A 24,918-nucleotide genomic window follows, 5' to 3' on the forward strand; every position below is an offset into this window, starting at 1 on the left:
GATTTGCCCATAGCAACCAGATCACTGCTCTAATTTTGAAGAGGATTTCAGAGAGAGAGAGAAAAAAAATAAAAAAAATCGGGTTGCTATAGGCAACTGATCAGCTTTTCCTCTACACATATTTAGATAAATCTCCATTGCTTCCAACCTTTGGCCCAAGCTGTTGCAAACTCCCATTATGGACAGATTAGTATATAAAGGGAGCTATAGTTTTGCAACAACTATAAAGCTAAAAGCTGGCAGGGGAGAATTAACAGCCGAATATACTTCCTGGCACTGCTGTGGTTATTCTAGTCAAGAATGGCCATCGTTGTACATGCAGTGCTAATGGTGCCACCATCATAGAAGCAGTGTCAGTCAGGAAGCAGAATGTTCCCTTTCTGGGGCACCACACCACTATTTGTAATACTAAAATTATGAATGGGGAGAGTTCTTCCTTTGACTGGAACTGCTTCTATGATGCTTGATTGGAATAGCAGAGATAACGTTTGTGTGGTTCTGGTACCAAAAACCACTGGCGTTTCGAACATCTTGCCCTGGGGTTAATACCATCTGACACCACCTACCTGTGGTCCACCACATTTTTTTTTGTACAACCAATAGTACTCTGTAACAACCTCTCGTTTAACCATAAGGATGCAACAAGTCCACTTTGGAACTTTCAGGGGTTTCTGCCTGGGGCACTATATGAATAGAGTAGTGATCAGGTGGCTTAGGGGTGATTGGCAGACCTCCAGCCATTTTAAACTTTGCTTAAGCCACTGGCACCTTCATATACGGAGGGTAATGGTGGACATAAGCATGATTGTCTGAGCAGGCCACCACTCCTGCATGTCCTTATCTGTTTTGAGTTACTGTATATTTTCATCTACTTTAGTCATTTAAGGATTCTAGACAGTTCTAAAAGAATATTTTTTATTAAAATTATAAAATCCATTAAGAGCATTGATAGTGCAGAGAGCATTAGTGTACAGCATGATAGTGTATTACAACTATGACACATTCTTGGCCAATTTAACCATGAGCTCCGAGTTCAGTTGGGGCAGACAGCTGATCCTCATCTGCTGACTCCTGGCGTATTTGTCTCTGACAGACTGCAAGACAAGAGTTCACATTTCAATATTAAGTTTGTGGAGCAATGAAATCTATTGTCTGCACCTTATGATCAACTTTGTACATTTTTTTTTGGGGGGGGGGGGTCCATCAAAAACTATCCAGAGGAAAAGTTCACTTTCATTTCAGAGGCCTTTTCAAAAATGAAAGCAGCTATGGGCAACTCTGCAACTTTTCTTTGGACAACAGGTTTTGATAAATCTCCCCTTTGTCCCATTAAGGAGCTGTATCACACCTTGAGCAAACAACTGAGCAGTTTCCCATCACAGACAGATTTTTGGAGGCCTTGTTTAATATATAAATTTGGCTATTGGCAATGTCACCATTGTACAAGTTTGATGCACGCTCAATGCACTTGCTTTTTGACTTCTACATCACCCAAACTGGGATGAAGATAGTGTCTCATGGTATGAAAATGTCCATCAGTTGGAAATTGGGAGGATATCAAAATCTGTGCAGAGGAAGAGTTGCCCATAGCAACCAATTAGATCCCATATGTTTTTGACAAGGACTCTGCAAAGTGAAAGCAGCAATCTGATTAGTTGCCCATAGCAGCCAACTTTTCCTCTTCACAGGTTGATAAGTCTCCCCCTGTATGAAGCCAGATAGCTAAGAGTAAGCTCAGTTCCCTAGGGTCCCATTGGCTAAATCTGGGCTTCTGCCATACAGTGTAAAAATAAAAGCCATATCTTATGGAAAGATATTACTATAATGTAGGCCCATGACATCTCACCACCTTCCCCATTATATAGTCTACAGGTCTGGTGCTCTGTAAATGTGACATAAGCAGGTAACCATGTGCATGTGTGCAGCTTAGACAGAATTCTTACCATGAACTTTGTAAGGCCTCTATTGATTTTCAAGACATTCTTGGCTAGGTGTTGCATAACCACAACTAGAGAACTTTCTGTGTAGACCATGTAGTGCTGGAGAGTTGGAGTCTGTTAGGGATGGATAATCCATAGTTAGAAATGTGTACTTTTACACTAGTATAGATCTTCATTACAAGTTATAGGCTTTGACTGAGTACATCAGAGCAGGATCTATGCTCAATGCTGCATAGTAGAAGATGGATGTTTCTGCAGTAGTAGGTCAGTTAAATGGGGGAGAGGGGCATGCAAGAAAAGCACAGTATCAGATATCCCAATTGCATAATGTAGCTCCTTGAGCCGAGTCTGTAGCAGACAATCATGTCAATAATTGAACTAGTAGACTCACCCATTCACCACCATCAAGAACCTTCTGGGATAGACAGAAAGCTGCAGCCGCTACTTGTGATGGTGGAAAGTGAGCCATGTCGTAGTCTAGCATGGCCAGTTCCATCAGATACTTAGCTAGAGTGTGCAGAGATGCATCCACCTAGAATGAGACTCGTGTTAGAATGTTACCAATTTATAAGCATGCCATTCAAGTCAGTCAGTCAAGTAGGCAGCAGGAAGGCATTACCTCTCCAATCTTTGATGCTCTCCTCAAGAAGTGCAGAGGTAGGGGTCTTCCAATATCAAATTTGAGCACGGTTAGGATCTGCATTTCCATGTTTCTTATCTGGGCCTTTGTGTAAGTGTGATCAGTCACAAATGAAAAGTCACCAATTGTTGGGCAGTAGATTTCTTCATACTTGCATGCAATGAACATTGCAGTCACTCCAGCCAGCTGCAAGAGCTTCTTTGGCACAGGATTTTCCTGTAGGAGAAAGTTTTGAGTTTGTAATTTATAGAAATTACTAGAGAGGTGCAGAATTTTACATCTACTCTGCATGCTGCTTGTTGTATAACTTGTACACAAAAAAAAGCACAAGCTTGTGGGATGTCAAAATGGAATTTCAAGCACCTAAGCCAAGTGCAAAGTTCATGTGACATGTGCAGTACTGCTATGTCAGTGGGCATTTGCACCCTCTAAGGTCCCTGCAAGCTCCAGATCTATACCCCTGGATTAAGCTAAATCTTTATACAGGGCTGTTCAGAAACTGATCAGCATTCAACCCTTTTGGTGGGGTTTGAAGGTTTTATGAACTACAAGGCACTTTAGTTAAGACTACATGAATGACTCAATGTAAAAACCTACATTCATGAAGTTTTATTCGTACTAAAGACTTTCCCCCTTAAGAATGTTTTGGAGCAGCAAGTTATAGACAGCATGTAGCGTTTAGTAGTATTTCTCAACCTGTATGGGGCATTGAAGACTAGAGTTCTGTTCAGAATTCTCTGCTTTTTACAAATCAAGACTTTGGGCCTTGAACCAGGCCAGAACACTATATTTTAAATCTTACCTGCAGAAAGCGGTCCAGAATAGAAACAGTCATAAACATAGTCTCCTGCAGCAGCCTGAAGCGCTGGTGGACCTGCACTAGCCAGTCAACTAGGATAGCCCTCATGTTACCATTGACTTCTTGACCCTGAAGATAGTTCACTTTTATTGCATGTACAGCCTGTGAAGATATTAACATTGCCTGTTGAGAAGTTTAGTTTACTGCTATATATAAAATAAAACGTTTTTAAGTCTGGCAGGTTAGCCATAGCCACTCTGCCCAGAGCATATGCACCACATGTGTACTATACCATAGAGTTATTAAAAAGGATAGTACAGGCAAATACTTAAGGTGTATTCTGGGATTTAGGCTTTGCACCCATCTTTTGAAGAAGTATTTATTTTGTTTGACCTTTCCCAGAGACTATGTTAGAAGTCACATTGTCTCCAGGTGGCGCGGCCATGTTGTAGTGCATGGGTAGCAGAGTGGAAGGGGTTAAGGTAATGCTATCCGTCCACTACTGCATAGCCATGACTCGGACCAATAAGGTTGTACATATTGCAGTTTAACTGGCAAGAATATGCAGCTATTTAGGCATGTTTATCTCAACATGGCAATGCAACCCTAAAAGCAAGGTTATGGATGACTGGTCTGTGCAAGAACTGTAACAGATCACCCAGTACCCACCTCTAGATCCATCAGATAACAGTAGATATCCTTCACATAGTCACTGCACAGCATGGGGTTGTCTGAATCCTCTTCATCCACATCCTTTATCTCGAGCAGTGCTTCTGAGAAGGCCAGGCTCTTTTCCTCTGTGAGAGAGGCACTCGATGTTTCCATAGGACTGAGAGAGGCCTCCTAAGGAATTGAGTTCTAGATCACTGTTCAGACACCAAGCCATTTACATAGCATGCATACCAAGAGCAGCAGACACTATTGTATAGCTTTTAGGGTATAAAAGGCAAATTACACTTTTCCTGGAACTGACAAATTTTAGAAGTGTCAAGCTGCTTAAGTGCCACAACCTGTAATGCATCCTTGCCTTAAAAGGGGGTACTCTGGATTATTATTTTTTTTTATTAAATCAACTGGTGCCAGATAGTTAAACAGATTTTTAAATGTAAATGACTTCTATTTAAAAAAAAAACATTTACCCTTCCGGTACTTTTTAGCAGCTGTATGCTACAGAGAAAATTCTACACTATTCTCTTTTTTTTGTCTTGTCCACAGTGCTCTCTGCTGACACCTCTGTCCATGTCAGGAACTGTCAGGAGTGGCATAGGTTTTCAATGAACAGAGGTGTCAGAGCACTGTGGACAAGACAAATTCAAAGAGTATAGAATTTTCTCTAGTATACAGCTATTAAATCTTTACCTTTCCAGTACTTTTTAGCAGAAGTCATTTACAAATTTTTAACTTTCTGGCACTAGTTCATTTAAAGAACATAATTCCCCCGGAGTACCCCCTTTAAAAAGGGCTCTGTACATCAAGGATGTTTGCCAGGCTATGGCATTTGAGCAAGTTTGTACCGTCATCCTGAAAACCTTGGTTAAATAAAGAATAAAAGCTACAATTTGCCTTCATACCCTAACAGCTATCCATTTATCAATGTTTGTAAAGAAATGACAAAAAAAATACACAAGCAATTTTTTGCTTACATGTGACTGGTTTCAGCCTATTGATAAGTCTAAGCAGTTTCCTTTGGTAGTGTCTTTTTCTGCTCCATGTCTGAGCTGAAGTTTGTAGGTTCTCATGCGATTTTTTTTTAAACTGTCGCACTTGATAAATCTGACCACCAGTCTAATTTTTGCTTTGATATGCAAGTTTTTTTGCTTAGGGCACTGCACACAAAAAAGTTGCAAATGCAACTGTTCCAATTTTAAGAAAAAATAACACAAAACCTAAACTACTAAATGTTTTCATAAAGGTCTCCCTTTGTGTCTGTCAGCTGTATTTTGCTTGTAAGTCCTGCATATTGCAAACTACTAAAGGGCTGAAGTAGAGTTAAAGGACATGTCCGGTGCTCACTTTTCTTTTTTGCAGCCCGGAACGGATACAATTTAAAAAAAAAAAAAAAAAAAAAAGCTTGCCTGCCTACACTCCCCGGTACAGGTGTTCGGTCCCCGGGCTGTATTCTTACTTCCTGTTAGCCCGGCACACGGAGCTTCAGCCTATCACTGGCCGAGACGGGACATCGCTGCGGCCGGTGATAGGTTGAAGCTCCGTGTGACGTGCCGGGCTAACAGGAAGTAAGAAGAATACAGCCCGGGGACCGAACACCTGTACTGAAGCACCGGGGGAGCCTAGGCAGGTAAGAGAATTTGTTTTCTTTTATTTTTCAGCCTGGAACGGATAAAATAAGAAAAGTGAGCACCGGACATCTCCTTTAAATGGAATCCAAGGGGATTTTGAAAGAACCAGTTGCTCAGAAGATTCCAAACTATTTTACATAAACAGCAACCAGGATATCAGTAGCCAAGAAACATCTTGTCTACTAAAATTAGAGAACTACAATAGATTGTATTAGGCCAAGTGCATGTTTCATGGGGCCTGTCAGGTGATGAGATAAGTTGCATGATGGATCCAGCATCATTGTGGCTGTGCTATAAACAGCTTGTGACATGTGAATGGAGCCTAAATTGCTAGTTTAGAGTAGAGATGAGCGAAGTTACAGCAATTCAATTTGTCACGAACTTCCCGCCAGTTGATGACTTTAGCTTCCATGAATTAGTTCAGCTTTCAGGTGCTCTGGAGAGTCTCCAGCCCACTGGAGCACCTGAAAGCTGAACTAATTTATGCAGGCTAAAGTCAGCAACTGCCGAGCAAAGAAGTTTGTGACGAATTGAATCACTGTAACTTCACTAATCTCTAGTTCTAAGTTTAGGCTTACAGGTTATTTGCTGAATGAACTTTGACCCTCAGTACTTTGAGTGTAAAGATAACTACCATGTTTTCCTTGGGAACTTCAGTGACTGGCACAGGTTTGACAGCCTTTTCTGTAACATTGCTTTTCACAGCCTTGATTTCCTATAATGAAGATTATAGAGTTAAAGACTAATAGTATGCAGTAAACCCTGTACAATTTGTTTTGGATATTCAGTTTTAGTTAGAATTTTTGTAAGTCACTTTTGTATCTCAAGGTGATGCTGTTTAAAGCAGCAGACTCAGCAATTTAAGTATATTGACCATTCCTCTTCCCCCACAACATGACTGTTGGCCTCAGATCAGAAGTTTATAGAGTATGTCCTTAGTCGTGTTTCACTATAGAAGTACTACAGTTTGTACATTAACATATAGCAGTTCTTTAGAACAAGGACCCCCATCATAAGACATTAGATCTGAGAGCAGTTAATCCATACAGAAAAAGCACTATATTGAAGATTGAGATCTCCCAGAGAACTCTACCTGAGACAATGCTGTAGTATTGTTAGGTTTAGATTTACCTGTACAAATACAATGTCCACTCAGGAAGCAACACTGACAATTTCACATGCTGTTGTGCAAGTGGAAATTATAGGCAATTAGCAAGACACCCCCAATAAAGGAGTGGTTCTGCAGGTGGTGACTACAGACCACCTCAGTTCCTATGCTTCCTGGCTGATGTTTTGGTCACTTTTGAACGCTAGCGGTGCTTTCACTCTAGTGGTAGCATGAGGCGGAGTCTACAACCCACCCAAGTGGCTCAGGTAGTGCAGCTCATCCAGAATGGCACATCAATGAGAGCTGTGGAAGAAGGTTTGCTGTATCTGTCAGAGTAGTGTCTAGAGCATGTAGATGCTACCAGGAGAAAGGCCAGTACATCAGGAGACATGACATCCTTTGTGCAAGGAGGAGCACTGCAAAATTGCCTCCAGTAGGCCACAAATGTGCATGTGTCCACTCAAACTGTCAGAAAGACTCCATGAGGGCCTGATGTCCACAGGTGGGGTTGTGCTTACAGCCCAACACTGCAGGACGTTTGGCATTTGCCAGAGACCACCAAGATTGGTACATTTGCCACTGGCTCCCTGTGCTCTTCACAGATGAAAGCAGGTTCACACTGAGCACATGTGAGTCTGGAGATGCCGTGGAGAACATTCTGCTGACTGCTACATGACTGGTTTGGCAGTGGGTCAGTAATGGTGTGGCGTGGCATTTCTTTGAGGGGGCCACAGCCCTCCATGTGCTTGCCAAAAGGTAGCCTGACTGCCATTAGGTACAGAGAGGAGATCCTCAGACCCCTTGTGAGACCATATGCTGGTGCGGTTGGCCCCGGGTTCCTCCTAATGCAAGACAATGCTAGACCTCATGTGGCTGGAGTGTGTCAGCAGTTCCTGCAAGAGGAAGGCATTGATTCTATGGACTGGCCTGTCCGTTCCCCAGACCTGAATCCGATTGAGCACATCATGTCTCACTCCATCCACCAACACCACATTGCACAACAGACTATCCAGGAGTTGGCAGATGCCTTAGTCCAGGTCTGGGAGGACATCCCTCAGGAGACCATCTGCCACCTCATCAGGAGCATGCCCAGGCGTTGTAGGGAAGTCATACGGGCACGTGGAGGCCACACACACACTACTGAGCCTCATTTTGACTTTTAAGGACATTACATCAAAGTTGGATCAGTCTGTAGTGTGGGTTTCCCACTTTGAGTGTAACTCCATATCCAGACCTCCATGGGTTGATAAATTTGATTTCCATTGATCATTTGTGTGATTGTCGTCAGCACATTCAACTATGTAAATACAAAAGTATTTCATTCAGATCTAGGATGTGTTATCTTAGTGTTCCCTTTATTTTTTGAGCAGTGTATATAACTTCAGCCTCCCCTTGATCAAGTTCACCAAGCTTCTTACCTTCTTTGCAGCAGTTTTAGCCCTCATGCAGTTTCCAATGTCCCCCAGAGCGTTTCTCTGCCGTGGTCTGGTAACCACCTTCTTTGCAGCTAAAGCATCTTCCATATTTTCAGTGTTGATACGCATGCTCTAAAAACATCAAGTCAAAGACAGATGACAAGCCTATCCTTAGACAAGTTGGCATCAAAGTAAGGCAGGTGTCACATGGCTTGCCATAGAACACTAATGTTTCAATACTGTAGCCAAGTTTAGTGAACTAGAACCTTATGGGGAGAGTGTAAAACTATTTTAGCAGGTCAGTTCCAAAGCTCAATCAAGAAAACATCTGCACTAAACAGAGATGCCCATATGCCTTAAAGTTGGATGAAACCACCATGTTTGGACAACTTTAAGGTTTATGGTGGCCTCCTGAGTTCAACAGATGAATTGGAGATAAGTTAGGAGTGTTGAATATTTGCTGCCCAACCCCATCATTCTAGGAGATAATCTGCTTGTACTTTACCCTCCCACCTTGAAGAAAAATGCTCATCTGTGCATATGGAGAGGGCAGGAGAGAACAGTTGAGAAGAATCTAATAGCCTTTACTGGCCACAAGACCTATACAAGTTATTGACAGATCCTATTCAGGCCTCAAGGTTGTCTTTAGGTGTTGGTGCAGATTAAGCAGAGTGCATTAGACTACTGGTGCAAATTACACCATGTATTACATATTTTATGCATGTCACTAAACAGTTCGTCTAGAAAGTTATAAAAATGCACCTGGTCTAGGAGTAAACATACATGACGTGAACATAAATCTTAGATTTAAGTCAATTGAGAAGTTTTAAAGGGATTATTCAAGAATATAAAATAAAAATGCAACAGCACCACTCTTGCCCTCAGGTTGTGTGTGGTATAGCAGCTCCATTGAAGTTAGAGCCTACTTTTAATACCACACATTAACAGATGTGCTTTTTGGAAGAAGTCTCCCTGTTTATTCCTAAATCTTTAATCAAGTCAATTGTTGAGGGAAACATCATAGAACTTTCTTAGAGAGATTTAATCTGTTCAGTATAGCAAGATTATTCCAAAATTCACCACTTAATCTACTTTTATCTAATCACCCCCCTTTGAGATGGCATAGAGAAGAGAAGCCATTACACAACATACACCAGTGAGAAGCTGTGCACATTAGACTGCTGGAAAGCCTCAAAGGGAAATTTATTGTGTGTCTCATGTTATTTTTACTCACTCAGGGGAGAGAAAAAAAAATAGCCACACACCTAAATAGCTTAGATCTAATCAAGTACCAAAGTGTGGTTCATGCTGGAATGAGACCACAAAAAAAAAAAAAAAAATATATAAAATTAATAAACCAATTGCTTCTGCAAGTTTGACTTTATCCTAAGAGTTTGATAACTTGAGCAATGTGGAAAGGGAGAAGACAAATCCCCAGAGACCATAGTAAATTCATTCTACAGCACCACTACAGAGTTAGTCTGGGACACTAAGGAGCCCAGATAACTACACTAAGGCCATGTTCACATGGCATAAAACGTGCCAACACTCCACACATTTGAACAGTCCAGCTGGCACTAGGACCACTCAAAACTGTACTGTTACAGATTCATTTCCAAGCATAATAAAAGTTATATAATTAACCTATTCTCTGCAGACAGCAGAATGAGCTACAGAAATTTCACCATGTAAACAGTGCAGCAGAATCACGTTCTAAACAGGACTCTGCTGCAGAAGATTGTCCAAGTGGAAAAGACCCACAGAAACCCACCATGTAAACATAGAAGCCTGAGAACCAACAGGAGTCTGGGTTTGTTATAACTTTAGGCCAGTTGCATGCTACAGGGACATTACACAAAATTATAGACCTGTACACCAGTGGTCTTCAACCTGCAGACCTCCAGATGTTGCAAAACTACAACTCCCAGCATGCCCAGACAGCCATTGGCTGTCTGGGCATGCTGGGAGTTGTAATTTTGCAACATCTGTAGGTCCACAGGTGTACACCATGCACTGCCTCCATAATTAAAACATTAGTGGCAAAAATAGAGATCAGCTAGGAAGAAATGTTTGTGTATATATTATATAAAATCTCACTGCATTTAAATAAACCAGAGTTTATTCCATACACCCAACCCAACCAAAACCCTTCCACTTACCCTGGTCATCATGAAGGCCATGTTTGCTGCCTCACACAAGAGTTCTGCTGGATACTGCACACAATCTGCTGTCTGCAACATCACTGGGGATTAAATCAAGGACACCCGCATCTGATTGGTGGAGAGATCATTGATCCACAGCTGGATCCATTTACACCTGATTGGTGGAAAGATCCTTGATCTTCATCTGATTGGTGAGAGATCCTTAATCCGCAGCTGGAACCATTTACATCTGATTTCTACCCAGAACAACTCATAGGAGGAGATTTATCAAAACCTTGCTGAGCTGCCAATAGCAACCAATCAGATCGCTTTTTTCATTTTCAAAGAGGCCTGGGAAAAATGAAAGAAGCAATCTAATTGGTTGCTATGGGCAACTGTACCACTCTTTCTTTACACTGGTTTTCATAAATCTCCCCCTTAGGTCCCATTCATGCTGCATTTTGTGCTACATTATGCTCTGTTCACACGTCAGAATTTCTGTGCAGAAAACTGAACAAGAATTCTGCATAGAAATTCTCCAGCAGCGGAGTCCTATTGAGAGTCCTATCCTGTGCAGATGGCAGAATTTGTGTGGTCAACCACGGTTTTAGGTCCGGTTGTAAAAGTGCATACGGCGCAAAAATGAGCCGACCGGACCGAACGTTTCACTCCGGTCGGCTCATTGAAATGAATGACATACGGGAGCGCATACGGTGACATACGGGAGCGCGAGCTTTTAGCTCCCCCCTGCCGTATGCGCTCCCGTATGGGAGAAAACGTAGTGTGAACCCAGCCTTAGACTGCAAAATGTCAGCAAGGGGAGTTTACTTGTGGACATTCTGCCTTTAGGAGGTGAACAAAATTTACCAAAACATATTTCTTAACATCACTGACTAACATTACGTAATGTATGCGATTGTATACTGTATGTTCTCATATGTTACACAGCTATTGTCCCCCCGTCCCCCCCCCCCCAGCATAATTTGGCAAGATCCAAACACGCTACGTTTTGGCCCCCGTTAATCATATCCGTCGGCATCCTGCCGAAAACGGGACGCTGGCGTATACTAGTTGGTGCACCCCATTCACTTCTATGGCCGAAAGGAGTTAACTTGTCACTCCTTTCAGGACGTGTGTGCTACATTAACCCCTTAAGGACTCAGGGTTTTTCCGTTTTTGCACTTTCGTTTTTTCCTCCTTACCTTTTAAAAATCATAACCCTTTCAATTTTCCACCTAAAAATCCATATTATGGCTTATTTTTTGCGTCGCCAATTCTACTTTGCAGTGACATTAGTCATTTTACCCAAAAATGCACGGCAAAATGGAAAAAAAATAATTGTGCGACAAAATCGAAAAAAAAAAACGCCATTTTGTAACTTTTGGGGGCTTCCATTTCTACGCAGTGCATATTTCGGTAAAAATTACACCTTATCATTATTCTGTAGGTCCATACGGTTAAAATGATACCCTACTTATATAGGTTTGATTTTGTCGCACTTCTGGAAAAAATCATAACTACATGCAGGAAAATTTTCCACATTTTTCCACATACAGGGCGGTATGAGGACTCATTTTTTGCGCCGTGATCTGAAGTTTTTATCAGTATGATTTTTGTTTTGATCGGACTTTTTGATCACTTTTTATTAATTTTTTTAATGGTATAAAAAGTGACCAAAATACGCTTTTTTGGACTTTGGAATTTTTTTGCGCGTACGCCATTGACCGTGCGGTTCAATTAATGATATATTTTGATAGTTCGGACATTTACGCACGCGGCGATACCACATATGTTTATTTATTTATTTTTTACACTGTTTTATTTTTTTTATGGGAAAAGGGGGGTGATTCAAACTTTTATTAGGGAAGGGGTTAAATGACCTTTATTAACACTTTTTTTTTTACTTTTTTTTTGCAGTTTCATAGGTCCCATAGGGACCTATAACACTGCACACACTGATCTCTCATCCTGATCACAGGCGTGTATTAACACGCCTGTGATCAGTGTTATCGGCGCTTGACTGCTCCTGTCTGGATCTCAGGCACGGAGCAGTCATTCGCCGATCGGACACCGAGGAGGCAGGTAAGGGCCCTCCCGGTGTCCGATCAGCTGTTCGGGACGCCGCTATTTCACCGCGGCGGTCCCGAACAGCTCGACTGAGCAGCCGGGTCACTTTCAGTTTCACTTTAGAAGCGGCGGTCAGCTTTGACCGCCGCTTCTAAAGGGTTAATACCGCACATCGCCGCGATCGGCGATGTGTGGTATTAGCCGCGGGTCCCGGCCGTTGATGAGCGCTGGGACCGACGCGATATGATGCAGGATCGCGGCGCGATCCCGCTTCATATAGCGAGAGCCGGCGCAGGACGTAAATATACATCCTGCGTCGTTAGGGGGTTAAAAGCGCAACAGCCCATGTCATGAGTGAGCTTAAAATAGTGCATATGTCCCAGGGGTGACTCTGATTGGCAGCAGAAGTGATTGGGGTGCGCTGCTCCCGTTAACAGTATACACCGGCATCCTGTTTTCGGCAGGATGCCGACAGATACGATTAATGGGGGCCAAAACGTAGTGTGTTCTGACCCTTAAATGTATCGTATGATGTGGCTTTGTATGGTTTTGCTAAAGATTCAAAATTCTAAGATTTTTTGACGATACTGTAGATGCATGACATCCAATACATGCCATGTGATACCCTATAGGACAGTGCGTTACAAGCAGTGTGTCTCCAGCTGTTGCAAAACTACAACTCCCAGCGTACCTGGACAGCTTTTGGCATGCTGGGAGTTGTAATGTTGCAACAGTTGGAGACACACTGTTGCATTGGATATTACAATGTGTGTTCCCAGGGCACGTGCATGTGTGTAATAAGGAATATACTATTGACATGTTTTGTCGAGTTGTGCACCAGATTCTGTCGCATTGCGCCAGAATTGAAAAAACCCTGACTAACTCTCCATTTTGCTAAGAAAACCCAAAAAAGGGCCGTGGGTGCTGGGAAAAGGGGCGGTTTCCTGACATTTTCACAAAAAAACATCATATTTACTAAGGTTTCCACAGAAAATGTGGTGGATTTGAGCTGAGGAAAACCTCACAGATCAGAGCATGTGTAAAGATAAGGAAAATGTAGGGAAACCTTAGTAAATACCGTGGAAAATAAATTGTAGGGAATTAAAACCCACAAAGAAACCTACACAACACTCTTAGTAAATGAGGGCCAATGTGTTCAGCTACCGTCAGCAGCAGATGTCATTGTTTCAATGGCCCCAATGGAGTCATGGTTCAGGCTGCATGTACTTTTTTCTGTGGACTCAAATGTGCAGTGTGGTGTACTTTATGGCCACTGAGAAAAGCACATATGGCCCGTGACTTAGTACAGGCCATTGAAATGAATGGCCTCCAGTGCCCTCTGTTACAGTATACGTTGGTGCCCGTTTTGGGATGGAATACGTCTGATGTAAGCCCTTCCATAGTGTGAACCTAGCCTTAAGTACATGGCTGTTTTCATAGCCATTTTTGCCACATTTTAAAACACAATGGGGGAGATTATAAAAACCTGTGCAGAGGAAAAGTTGCTGAGTTGCCCATAGCAACCAATCAGATTGCTTCTTTCATTTTGCAGAGGACAAGTTAAAAATGAAAGAAGCGATCTGATTGTTGCTATGGGCAACTGGACAACTTTTCCTCTGGACAGGTTTTGATAAATCTTCCCCAATGTCTACACAATTTTCCGATCACAAATGATCCCAACACCTACTTATTACCATTGCAGGGAACATTTCATTTGGTATGCACACATGTATTGCAAAACACTGGATTTTATGAATTTACTTAAGGCATTTTAGCATTTTTGACAGTTTTTAGGCTACCAAAAGGCACACATTTAAAAAAAAATTTTTTTTTTGGCTTGAAAAAACACATGCCCACCCTTTTATCTCCTCCATGATGCAGTTTTTTGGGGCATTCTCCATTCCCCCATACAAAAATTGTAGGTGGAAGTTATTGTTGCATTTAGATGTGTTTTGTCACTTTTTGTCGTCTGAATTTGTCCCTATTTTTTGTTGCAGTGTGTTTTTGCGCAAGCATTGTGTGACATTTAGTTTGAAAGGCTTTTCATAATCGTCTTTCCTAGTCTGATTTTTGTAGTTATTGGAGATTAAGAAGAGCGACCTTTGTGAAAAGCCACATTTAGGGTAGGGTCACACACAGTGCATTCACATGCGGACCGAGCGCACCAACGTGACTGTAATGTGCAGGCCCACCTCCAAACCTGACTGCACCCACAGGGCTTCGGCTATTAACCCCTTAAGGACCAGGCCAATTTTCACTGTAGGAACAGAGCGTTTTTTGCACATCTGACCACTGTCACTTTAAGAATTAATATCTCTAAAACGCATTTACCGAATATTCTGATTCTGAGATAGTTTTTTCGTGACATATTCTACTTTATTTTGGTGGTAAATTTTCGTCGTTACTTCCATCCTTTTTTGGTGAAAACTCCCGAAATTTCATGAAAATTTAGAGAATTTTGAATTTTTCTAACTTTGAAGCTCTCTACTTGTAAGGAAAATTGATATTCCAAATACATTTTATTTTTATTCACAATACAATATGTCCACTTTATGTTGGCATCATAAAATGGACATACTTTTACTTTTTGAAAAAATTAGACGGCTTCAAAGTAGAGCAGCAATTTTCAAAAATGTCATGAAAATTGCAAAATCTGAAGGGACAGATGTTACAGAACTACAACTCCCAGCATGCTTGGGCAGTCTAGACATGCTGAGAGTTGTAGTTTGGCAACATCTGGAGGGCTACAGTTTGGGCACCACTGTAGCAGTGGTCCCCAAACTGTGACCCTCCAGATGTTGCAAAACTACAACTCCCAGCATGCCCAGACAGCCATTGGCTGTCTGGGCATGCTGGGAGTTAAAGTTTGGCCTTCCTAGTGGTTGCCACAGTAAAGATCACTTTACTTTCACTTTCATCCCCCACACGTCGCTTCCCTACCTGAGCCAGGATCCAGCAGTCTGCAGCGACGATCAGCTGTTTCCAGGCATCTTCTCCCCATGCTCCCCGCGACATCCAGGGGTAGGCAGAAAAGGGGTTGCCATGGCAACCCACTGTCCTGCTCTGCCATTGGTGAGAATCAGTTCTGAGCAATGGCAGGGGATAGGAGGAGATCGCATCACTGCGACCTCACTCCTACCCTGCAAGATGATCTGGGCTGTCACTGACAGGTCAGATCATCACTATTTTCCGGGCTGATCGGGTCACCAGAGACCCAATCAGCCCGGAATAGCAGAAAATCGCATGTCTCAATTGAAATGTGTTTTTCTGCGATTGCCGACATTGGGGGGGTTTGCCTTGGATGCCTGCTGAACGATTTCAGCAGGCGTCCGGTTTCGCAACCCGCCCGGCTCGCGGCGGGATGCGAAATTCCCACGGACGTATGAGTACGTGTCTGGTCCTTAAGACCCAGTGCGCAGGGACGTACTCATATGTGCCTGGTCCTTAAGGGGTTAAAGGGATACTCCAGTAGAAAACTTTTTTTTTAAAATCAACTGGTGCCAGAAAGTTAAACAGATTTGTGGTGTGGTTCTCTGTGGCTGCCATTGTTTCTGTGATGCTTTGTCTGTGGAGTGGGGTGGCCCAGAGCTAGGGGCTTGGTCGGGCAGTAGTTGTGCATTGGAGAGGGGGAGACTATATATATTGCACAACTATCAAAGGCTGAATGTAAATGGATTTTTAACTTGAACACTTTTGTGCCATTTGGTTTGAACGTGGACTTTGAATTATTTGCATTTTTGGCAGAATAAAATACATAATTTATATACCCTTACTATATACCCCTATTTCTCATCATGATTACCGAAGAGACCGAAGAGATCCGTTAAATGTTTCACCGATTATATGGAGTTCCATTCAGCTCTGTACATTTTGAAGGCAGTTTTGCGATCTATTGGAAGTGCCGGATTATTTCACCTCTGCACATGTATTTAAAGCTAAGTCCGGGGAGGCACCACTATCCCTGAGGAAGGAGAACGTCTATTCTCCGAAACGCCGTTGGATGTTTTTGGCCCCACTTACTTACCGTCGTGACGTCACGCACAGTTACTGGGCTTCAGCTACCAATATAGCAGCGTGCGGGTAGAGACGCTACCGGCCGGAGCTGTTCTCCCCGGCGCTTGCACGAACTTCCACTAACTCCCACCGGATCGCGGACAGTCACTACAAAGTTGCCGAGAAGAGCTACATACACACAGGTATTCAAGAGCTTTTTGCAACATAGTGTCCACGCAGCGTGTATTCTGTACTAAGCATCAGAATCCTCATTGTTTCAGGCATCATCATTATCTGCCAGCACGCCGGTCACATAGATTATGTGGTTACTATCTGTATAACCGCTAGTAATCTAACTGCACAATAAGTAATAGCACAATATATACCCTCTCTAAGATCCCTGAGAATATTGACTCATCACTCATTGCATTTCCACTTATATACATCATCATCATTATCTGGAGTGAGCTACTATTGTTTCAATTCAAGTCCCCTATAGCGCTTTTTGCCATACCACTCTATCCTCTTTAACTTTGTTTCATTGAATGGTTTAGCAGGGGACCATTTGGTTTTTTGGCAAGTAATATAGCTGCTTCGGGGCATTCCCCATCTTCCCCCCTTCATAGCGCCATAGTGTATTTTTTTCATATAATTTACAAATCTGTTTAACTTTCTGGCAATAGTTGATTTAAAAAAAAAAGTTTCCCACTGGAGTACCCCTTTAAGCCCTTTGTCTCTGCTCATAGCTAAATGTGCAGCTTATTTTGGCTGATTTCTTTCAGCATAAAATACACCGTGCATGCCCTATATGTGACCCTACCCTTACAGGGAACATCCCTGTATGAAAAGATGCATCTTAACACAAAAAGCGACTGCAGGAGCTCTTCTTCTACACACGGACAACAGGAGATGCTGACTTCAAAATCTGAACTGGAAGTAGCTGATCCATGGCACGCCTTAATGCTCTTTAAACATGATCCAAATCCAAAAACTGGTTGAATAAATGCTTTCAAAATAAATATGAATAATGATGCATCATATAATTTGTGATCATTTAGATGGAAACTTAGATTTATTTGTATTGTCTAGTACAGGGCTTTCCAGACTGGGTGCTGTGACATAGCGTGGTGGCTGCCGGGACTGACAAATGATGCCCCTGATGTTGAGCCGCTCAGAAGGACGCCACTCTTCAGACCTGAGCATCCACCCGGGCCTGCCAGAGCACCCCGAGAGACACCTGCCAGATGAGACTGCAATGTCACCACGGGAGGGATCAATGGGAGGGAGAGAGGGAGTGTTAATGATGTGGCACAGAAGTGGTCAAGAAAGGGGGGGGGGGGTATAATAGCACAGCGGAGATCAAGGGGGGATACTGGGACACAAGTGGGTGATGAAGTAGGAAATTTAATGGCACAAGGGGTGATAAAGGAATGAATGAAATGACACAGGAGGTGATAAATAGGGGGAATGAAGTGGTACAGGATGGTAGCAGCCACCGTTGTAATGATCATACTGGATACTGGTATCACACGGAAATGCAGCCCCCACACCCACTGACCACCAAATAAACACACCATAGATTGGAAAAAATGTCCACGGCCTCTTTAATATGTGTTATGTTAAAATACACAGCAGTTGCAATAAACCATATATGTAATATAATAAACATTTTCATGAAACTATAAATAACTTATCAATCTGCTCCAACTGCAAAGAGTCCATGTCCTCTCAGCACTGACTTGGAGACCAAACCCAATTATTAAAGACTGCAACAAAAAATAACAAAAGGGGCGGTTGGGTGGTGGCTTCCTCAGTATTCACACACTGCCGCCGGACTGACAGCAGAACCTCTCCTGAGGCACAATATATAACCACTGGATTCCCGCTCTAACTGTTGATCCAATAAGCTGACACCACTGGATCTTCTCTGCCCGGCAACAGAACCTCTGGCTGGAGAATCTGCCCAGCAACACTGGGATAAGACCACCTGTGGATAGAATAAAGGAGTAGGAGAGGGGGGAAGACTGGACCAAACCAACAAATGTTAATGACAACCATGCCCAAAATAAGGGTGGGGGGGGGGGGTGCAATTCCGTGTGCCCCCCCCCCCTATTATAAGGGGGTCACTGTGCTTGGTTGAATGCACAATGTGACACATGCTCTTGGGAGTTTGGTGAGGTGTGTGTCCCCAAACTATGCATGTCTAAAAAGGGTGTCACCAACATGAGAAGCTTGGAAATCATTGATGTAGCGTGCTTAGCACACTACTGAGAGACACACTCTAGCTGTGTCTGCAATTTTGCTGTCCGCGGAGCATTTTGATGTGAAGCAGAAAAAGCATAAAAATTGTTAAAAACCTTTCATAACTTTTGCCCAATGCAAAAAAAAAGACAGCCAAAAAAGACTAGAAAAGCCTTCTACTACACAAAACTATTCAAATTTTTTACCTAAAAAAGTCTACGTCACAAAAACAGGTAACAAAAATGACATGCAATGATTTAGAAACATTCCATGGGTGAAACAGCACCAAAAACATAATTTCATATTTCCCAGTGTTTTTTGCCCAAAAAACACCATGTGGTAAATATATATGTGGTGTCCCGGTACAGGACCCTGTCCTGTACCTTGTGTTAAGCCCCCTCAGCTAGAGTTCCTCCATCTCCACAGGGCTCTCCTGCAGGGCTTGCCCCTTGGTCGCCTCATTTAATTGTGTTTATATGTATATTATTAAATGTGTAGGTAAAATAAATGTATAGGACCTTCCCAGGTCATGTGATCTACAGTTGTGAATGTACGGATGTTTAACCCCTTAAGGACTCAGGGTTTTTCCGTTTTTGCACTTTCGTTTTTTCCTCCTTACCTTTAAAAAATCATAACCCTTTCAATTTTCCACCTAAAAATCCATATTATGGCTTATTTTTTGCGTTGCCAATTCTACTTTGCAGTGACATTAGTCATTTTACCCAAAAATGCACGGCGAAACGGAAAAAAAAATAATTGTGCGACAAAATCGAAAAAAAAACGCCATTTTGTAACTTTTGGGGGCCTCCGTTTCTACGCAGTGCATATTTCGGTAAAAATTACATCTTATCATTATTCTGTAGGTCCATACGGTTAAAATGATACCCTACTTATATAGGTTTGATTTTGTCGCACTTCTGGAAAAAATCATAACTACATGCAGGAAAATTTATACGTTTAAAAATGTCATCTTCTGACCCCTATAACTTTTTTATTTTTCCACGTACGGGGCGGTATGAGGACTCATTTTTTGCGCGGTGATCTGAAGTTTTTATTGGTACGATTTTTGTTTTGATCTGACTTTTTGATCACTTTTTATTCATTTTTTAATGTTATAAAAAGTTACCAAAATACACTTTTTTGGACTTTGGAATTTTTTTGTGCGTACGCCATTGACTGTGCGGCTTAATTAATGATATATTTTTATAGTTCGGACATTTACGCACGCGGCGATACCACATATGTTTATTTTTATTTTTTTTTACACTGTTTTATTTTTCTTATGGGAAAAGGGGGGTGATTCAAACTTTTATTAGGGAAGGGGTTAAATGACCTTTATTAACACTTTTTTTTTACTTTTTTTTTGCAGTGTTATAGGTCCCATAGGGACCTATAACACTGCACACACTGATCTCTCATCCTGATCACAGGCGTGTATTAACACGCCTGTGATCAGCATTATCGGCGCTTGACTGCTCCTGCCTGGATCTCAGGCACGGAGCAGTCATTCGTCGATCGGACACCGAGGAGGCAGGTAAGGGCCCTCCTGGTGTCCGATCAGCTGTTCGGGACGCCGCGATTTCACCGTGGCGGTCCCGAACAGCCCGACTGAGCAGCCGGGATACTTTCAGTTTCACTTTAGAAGCGGCGGTCAGCTTTGACCGCCGCTTCTAAAGGGTTAATACCGCACATCGCCGCGATCGGCGATGTGTGGTATTAGCCGCGGGTCCCGGCCGTTGATTAGCGCCGGGACCCACGCGATATGATGCGGGATCGCGGCGCGATCCCGCTTCATATCGCGGGAGCCGGCGCAGGACGTAAATATACGTCCTGCGTCGTTAAGGGGTTAAGGACCTTCCTGGGTCATGTGAGATACCCAGAGTTCACTGGGTTCAGGACCTACAGGTTTGCTGGCCAATGAGCTTAGTCCAGCCTCCTTAGTATATAAGGGGCTGTAGCCACTAAATTCGCTCTCTTTGTTCCTGCTCTTAGCTCTCTTAGTTCTGGACTATCAAGCAAGCACAATAAGCAAATCAGTATCAATCTCATTTCATCTAGGCCAAAGCCTAAGAATCCCGCAGCCACTACAAAACGTGAGTTATAAAGCTCAACCTACCAATCCTGTGTGACTACTATTCTACTCAAATCTTATAATTAGTAGCACGGTGGCCTGCATAAAGCTCATTACTAGTGATGTCACGAACATAAAATTTTCGGTTTGCGAAAGCGAACTTCCGCAAATGTTCGCGAACCGGGCGAACCGCCATTGACTTCAATGGGCAGGTGAATTTTAAAACCCACAGGGACTCTTTCTGGCCACAATAGTGATTTAAAAGTTGTTTCAAGGGGAGTAATACCTGGACTGTGGAGTGCTGGAGGGGGATCCATGGCAAAACTCCCATGGAAAATTACATAGTTGATGCAGAGTCTGATTTTAATCCATAAAGGGCATAAATCACCTATTATTCCTAAATTCTTTGGAATAATGTGCTTTAGCCCCCTTTAGGCAGCACATAGAGCCCCCCGTTAGTCATCACATAGTTAGATCCCCCCTTTAGGCAGCACATAGATTCCCCCATATTAGGCAGCACATAGTTAGAGCCCCCATTTAGGCAGCGCATAGGTAGAGCCTCCCTTTAGGCAGCACATAGAGCCCCCTTTAGGCAGCACATAGTTAGATCCCCCTCTTTAGGCATCACATAGTTAGATCCCCCCTTTAGGCAGCACATAGATTCCCCCCTTTAGGCAGCACATAGAGCCCCCCTTTAGGCAGCACATAGATTCCCCCATGTTAGGAAGCACATAGTTAGAGCCCCCCTTTAGGCAGCACATAGATTCCCCCATATTAGGCAGCACATAGTTAGAGCCCCCCTTTAGGCAGCACATAGATTCCCCCATGTTAGGCAGCACATAGTTAGAGCCTCCCTTTAGGCAGCACATAGAGCCCCCCTTTAGGCAGCACATAGATTCCCCCATATTAGGCAGCACATAGTTAGAGCCCCCCTTTAGGCAGCACTGGTTTTATTTCACAGCCAAAAAAGGTATTTTTATTTTTTATTTGAACAACTATCACACCAAATGTGATTTGCACTAGTGTGACAATGAGCAAAAAAGGTTGCCAGCGGAGTTCCCCTTTTAAGCAGAGATCCCCAACCAGGGTGCCTCCAGCAGTTGCAAAACACACGGACTGAACTTATAGCCCTTTTAATACTGTAGTTAGTTGCTTGAATGAAATTAAGTTTTACACCGGAGTACCCCTTTTAACCAGCGGTTCCCTCCCAACCAGGGTGCCTCCAGCTGTTGCAAGACACAAGGACTGAACTTATAGCCCTTTTAATACTATAGTTAGTTGCTTGAATGAAATTAAGTTTTACACCGGAGTACCCCTTTTAACCAGCGGTTCCCTCCCAACCAGGGTGCCTCCAGCTGTTGCAAGACACACGGACTGATATCTGAGCCCTAAAAATGGCTTTTTTGGGTGCTGTCCTTAAAGTAGATGTTACACTAGTGCTTTAGGAGTAAACTGGACCCTGAATACAGCACCTAGCAGCAACCTAGCTATCGCTTTCCCTATACAGCAGGAGCAGCTTCTCTGTCCCTCTACTTTCTAAGCCTGCAGCATGCCGAATGAAGGTAAAATGGTGTCCGTGCAGGAGGCGGGATGGTCTGGAAGGGAGGGACTGCTGCTGATTGGCTGTTATGTGTCTGCTGACTCTGACTCACAGGGTCAAAGTTTACCGCAATGTTAAAGTATAGGGGGCGAATCGAACTTCACATATGTTCGCCCGAAGATGCGAACGCGAACATGCTAAGTTCGCCGGCGAACAATTCGCGACATCTCTACTCATTACTACAAATCCCAGCAAAGCTGCATCCCTGTTACCTTGAGAGAAACTGCTTAATTGTAAAGACTGTTGCATAAAAGTTCAAGTAAAAGTTTCCAGTTATCTCATAAAAGCTGCAGTGGACATTCCGTTTATTATCCCTGTTGTTTGTGGGCCGGTTGGCGGCAGGACCTTCAATACTAAGCAAACCTCACCCTGGCGTCACAACAAGTAAGGGTTAATACCACTAGACCCTGTTACACCATTGCCTCACCCTGCTCACCACATATAGGGGGAGATTTATCAAACCCTGTGCAGAGGAACAGCAGCCAAGTTGCCCATAGCAACCAATCAGATTTCTTATTTCCTTTTTTACAAAGTTTCTGCAAAATGAAAGAAGAGATCTGATTGGTTGCTATGGGCAACTTTTTCTCTGCACAGGTTTTGATAAATCTTTCCCATAATCTTTTGTGTTTTTTTTTTTTTGTTTTTTTTTTAAATATAGCCATTGTGTCTGTTTCCAGTCTTAGGGTACAGTCACATGAGCGGATTCGCCGCCGAAGGCCCGCTGTATGCTGCCTTTACAGGTGCCTGCTCAGAGCGGCATTACACTGCTACGAGCAGACACACTGCGATGTGCGATTTGCCTCGTGCAAGCGCATTTTACTTGCACATCGCTCATAGAGGAGGGGGAGTAGCCGCAATGTGAGTAAACCGCGCATGCACAGCGACTCGCACATCGCTTCAGTGTGTCTGCTTGTAGTGGCGTATTGCCGCTCCGAGCAGGCACCTGTAAAGGCAGAATAGATCGGTCCTTCTGTGGTGGATCCGCAGCGTAATACGTGCTGGGGATCTGCTTGTGTGAGCGTACCCTTAGGCTACACTTACATCATAATTGTGTCATGCGGCCACTTTCCCCGCCACATTCCATTCATTTGAATGAGCTGAACGGAGTCAGATAGGGACTCCGGCCGCCTAATTTTTTAAACGTATCAGTCAATCCATGGTTTTCAGTCCGGCAACAAAACCGTATACGGTCCAAAAATTAGCTGACCGTAGTCACTATGGGGGAGATTTATCAAAACCTGTCCAGAGGAAAAGTTAAGCTGCTCATAGCAACCATCGTCTCGCTTCTTTCATTTTTAACAAGGTCTCTGCAAAATCAAAGCAGCAATCTGATTGGTTGCTATGGGCAACTTTTCCTTTGCACAGTTTTTGATAAATCTCCCCCATATCGGACTCCGTTCGGCTCATTCAAATGAATGGGATGCAGCATGGGCCTGGCGGGGATACGGCAGCTGTATAACACAATCGTGATGTAAATGTAGCCTTATGCCAAATTATTCTTCCTTTTTCCATCTGGCTCCTTAGAAGGGTTACACAGTTTCTCTGAAAAAGCACCAGAAAAAAAAGGCATACTGAAAGCATTTTTTTTCCACCCAGTTTGTGGCATTCTCTCACCTCCATAGCTTTTTTCTCCCAAATCAAAAACTGTTTTGTTTGTGCTTTGTTGCTTTTTTCGTCTGTAGAAATTCCTTATAAAAGAATCACAACTTGTAATAAGAAAAATACCCCCCCTAAAAACCGCAACCAAAAAACCGCATGTACTAAAATACAGCGGCTCAGACTGGGAAATTTGGCATCCCTGTAGACTGTCTAGTGTAAGTTTGCGCTGTTGACGTTTTAATTTACGCTAACTATTAGTCGTCATACTTCAAAGGTAATGCGCCATTTTGGCACATCATTTTTGTGCATGGCATTAAGACCATTCCTCTTCTGCCCATGCATTGTGCCTTTTCACAACAGGCAAATTTTCCTGTTCTTTTTGGTGCAAAGTTTGCAGTATTTGGATTAAAGATCCACCCATTTCTCTGCACAGAAGTAGATAAATGTACAGATCTCTCGGCTGGCCGAGGAGTGAAGCAAAATTCCCTGGCTAATAACTTACGATTGCAGTGGATCTCAGGAGTGAGACCTGGTGCGGTCAACAACTTGTGATATGTCTGACTGGTGTGTCAAGTGGTTTTTAATGATGGTAACACTTGAAAAAAGGGGTTTATACTTCATATCCTGGACAAAATCAAGAATGAGGACTACGAATAACACCTTTTTGGGGGAGATTTATCAAAACCTGTGCATAGGAACACTTGCCCATAACAACCAATCAGCTTGCTTCTTTCATTTTTAGGATGGCCTGTGAAAAATGAAAGAAGCAATCTGATTGGTTGCTATGGGCAACTGGACTTTTCCTCTGCACAGGTTTTGATAAATCTCCCCGTGTGTCTATTATGCGCTGAAATAGTACCAAAATGTCCACAGCCGTGTCCTGTATGTTGTGTCTCTATTTTGTTTGTCTACCAATGTATCTTCTTGGTATTTGTAATATGTGAAACCCTATGTTTAACCCTATATGGGGATGATTTATCAAAACCTGTGCAGAGGAATAGTTGATC

The 24,918-nt window shown here is 42.9% G+C and overlaps 1 protein-coding gene across 5 annotated transcripts; it reads right to left on the reverse strand.

Annotated features, from left to right (window-relative positions):
• Positions 1–938: 938 nt before the first annotated feature.
• CCNB1 (cyclin B1) lies at positions 939–17,651 on the reverse strand. Of its 5 annotated transcripts, none has more exons than XM_056552463.1 (10): positions 15,348–15,444; positions 10,359–10,441; positions 8,203–8,331; positions 6,311–6,391; positions 4,049–4,222; positions 3,383–3,541; positions 2,560–2,796; positions 2,332–2,472; positions 1,944–2,054; positions 939–1,094 (listed from the first exon to the last, which is right to left on the reverse strand). In XM_056552463.1, exons 1-10 carry the CDS (start codon positions 15,406–15,408, stop codon positions 993–995), a joined length of 1,278 nt encoding a protein of 425 aa, XP_056408438.1. In that variant the 5' UTR covers positions 15,409–15,444; the 3' UTR covers positions 939–992. The 5 variants fall into 5 exon arrangements, with proteins under 5 accessions (XP_056408438.1, XP_056408439.1, XP_056408442.1 ...); XM_056552464.1 differs by lacking the exon at positions 15,348–15,444 and adding an exon at positions 14,508–14,523; XM_056552467.1 differs by lacking the exons at positions 10,359–10,441; positions 15,348–15,444 and adding an exon at positions 17,638–17,651.
• Positions 17,652–24,918: the final 7,267 nt, after the last annotated feature.

This window comes from Hyla sarda, chromosome 1 (genome assembly GCF_029499605.1).
Source record: "Hyla sarda isolate aHylSar1 chromosome 1, aHylSar1.hap1, whole genome shotgun sequence".
Lineage (NCBI taxonomy): Eukaryota > Metazoa > Chordata > Amphibia > Anura > Hylidae > Hyla > Hyla sarda.

Coding starts and splice junctions, on each gene's coding strand:
- CCNB1 (XM_056552463.1), bottom strand. CDS start 15,408: ATGGGGAGAAGATGCCTGGAAACAGCTGATCGTCGCTGCAGACTGCTG. Junction 10,442..15,347: donor ACTGCTGGATCCTGGCTCAG/GTAGGGAAGCGA, acceptor TTTAATCCCCAG/TGATGTTGCAGACAGCAGAT. Junction 8,332..10,358: donor TGGCCTTCATGATGACCAGG/GTAAGTGGAAGG, acceptor TGATGTTTTTAG/AGCATGCGTATCAACACTGA.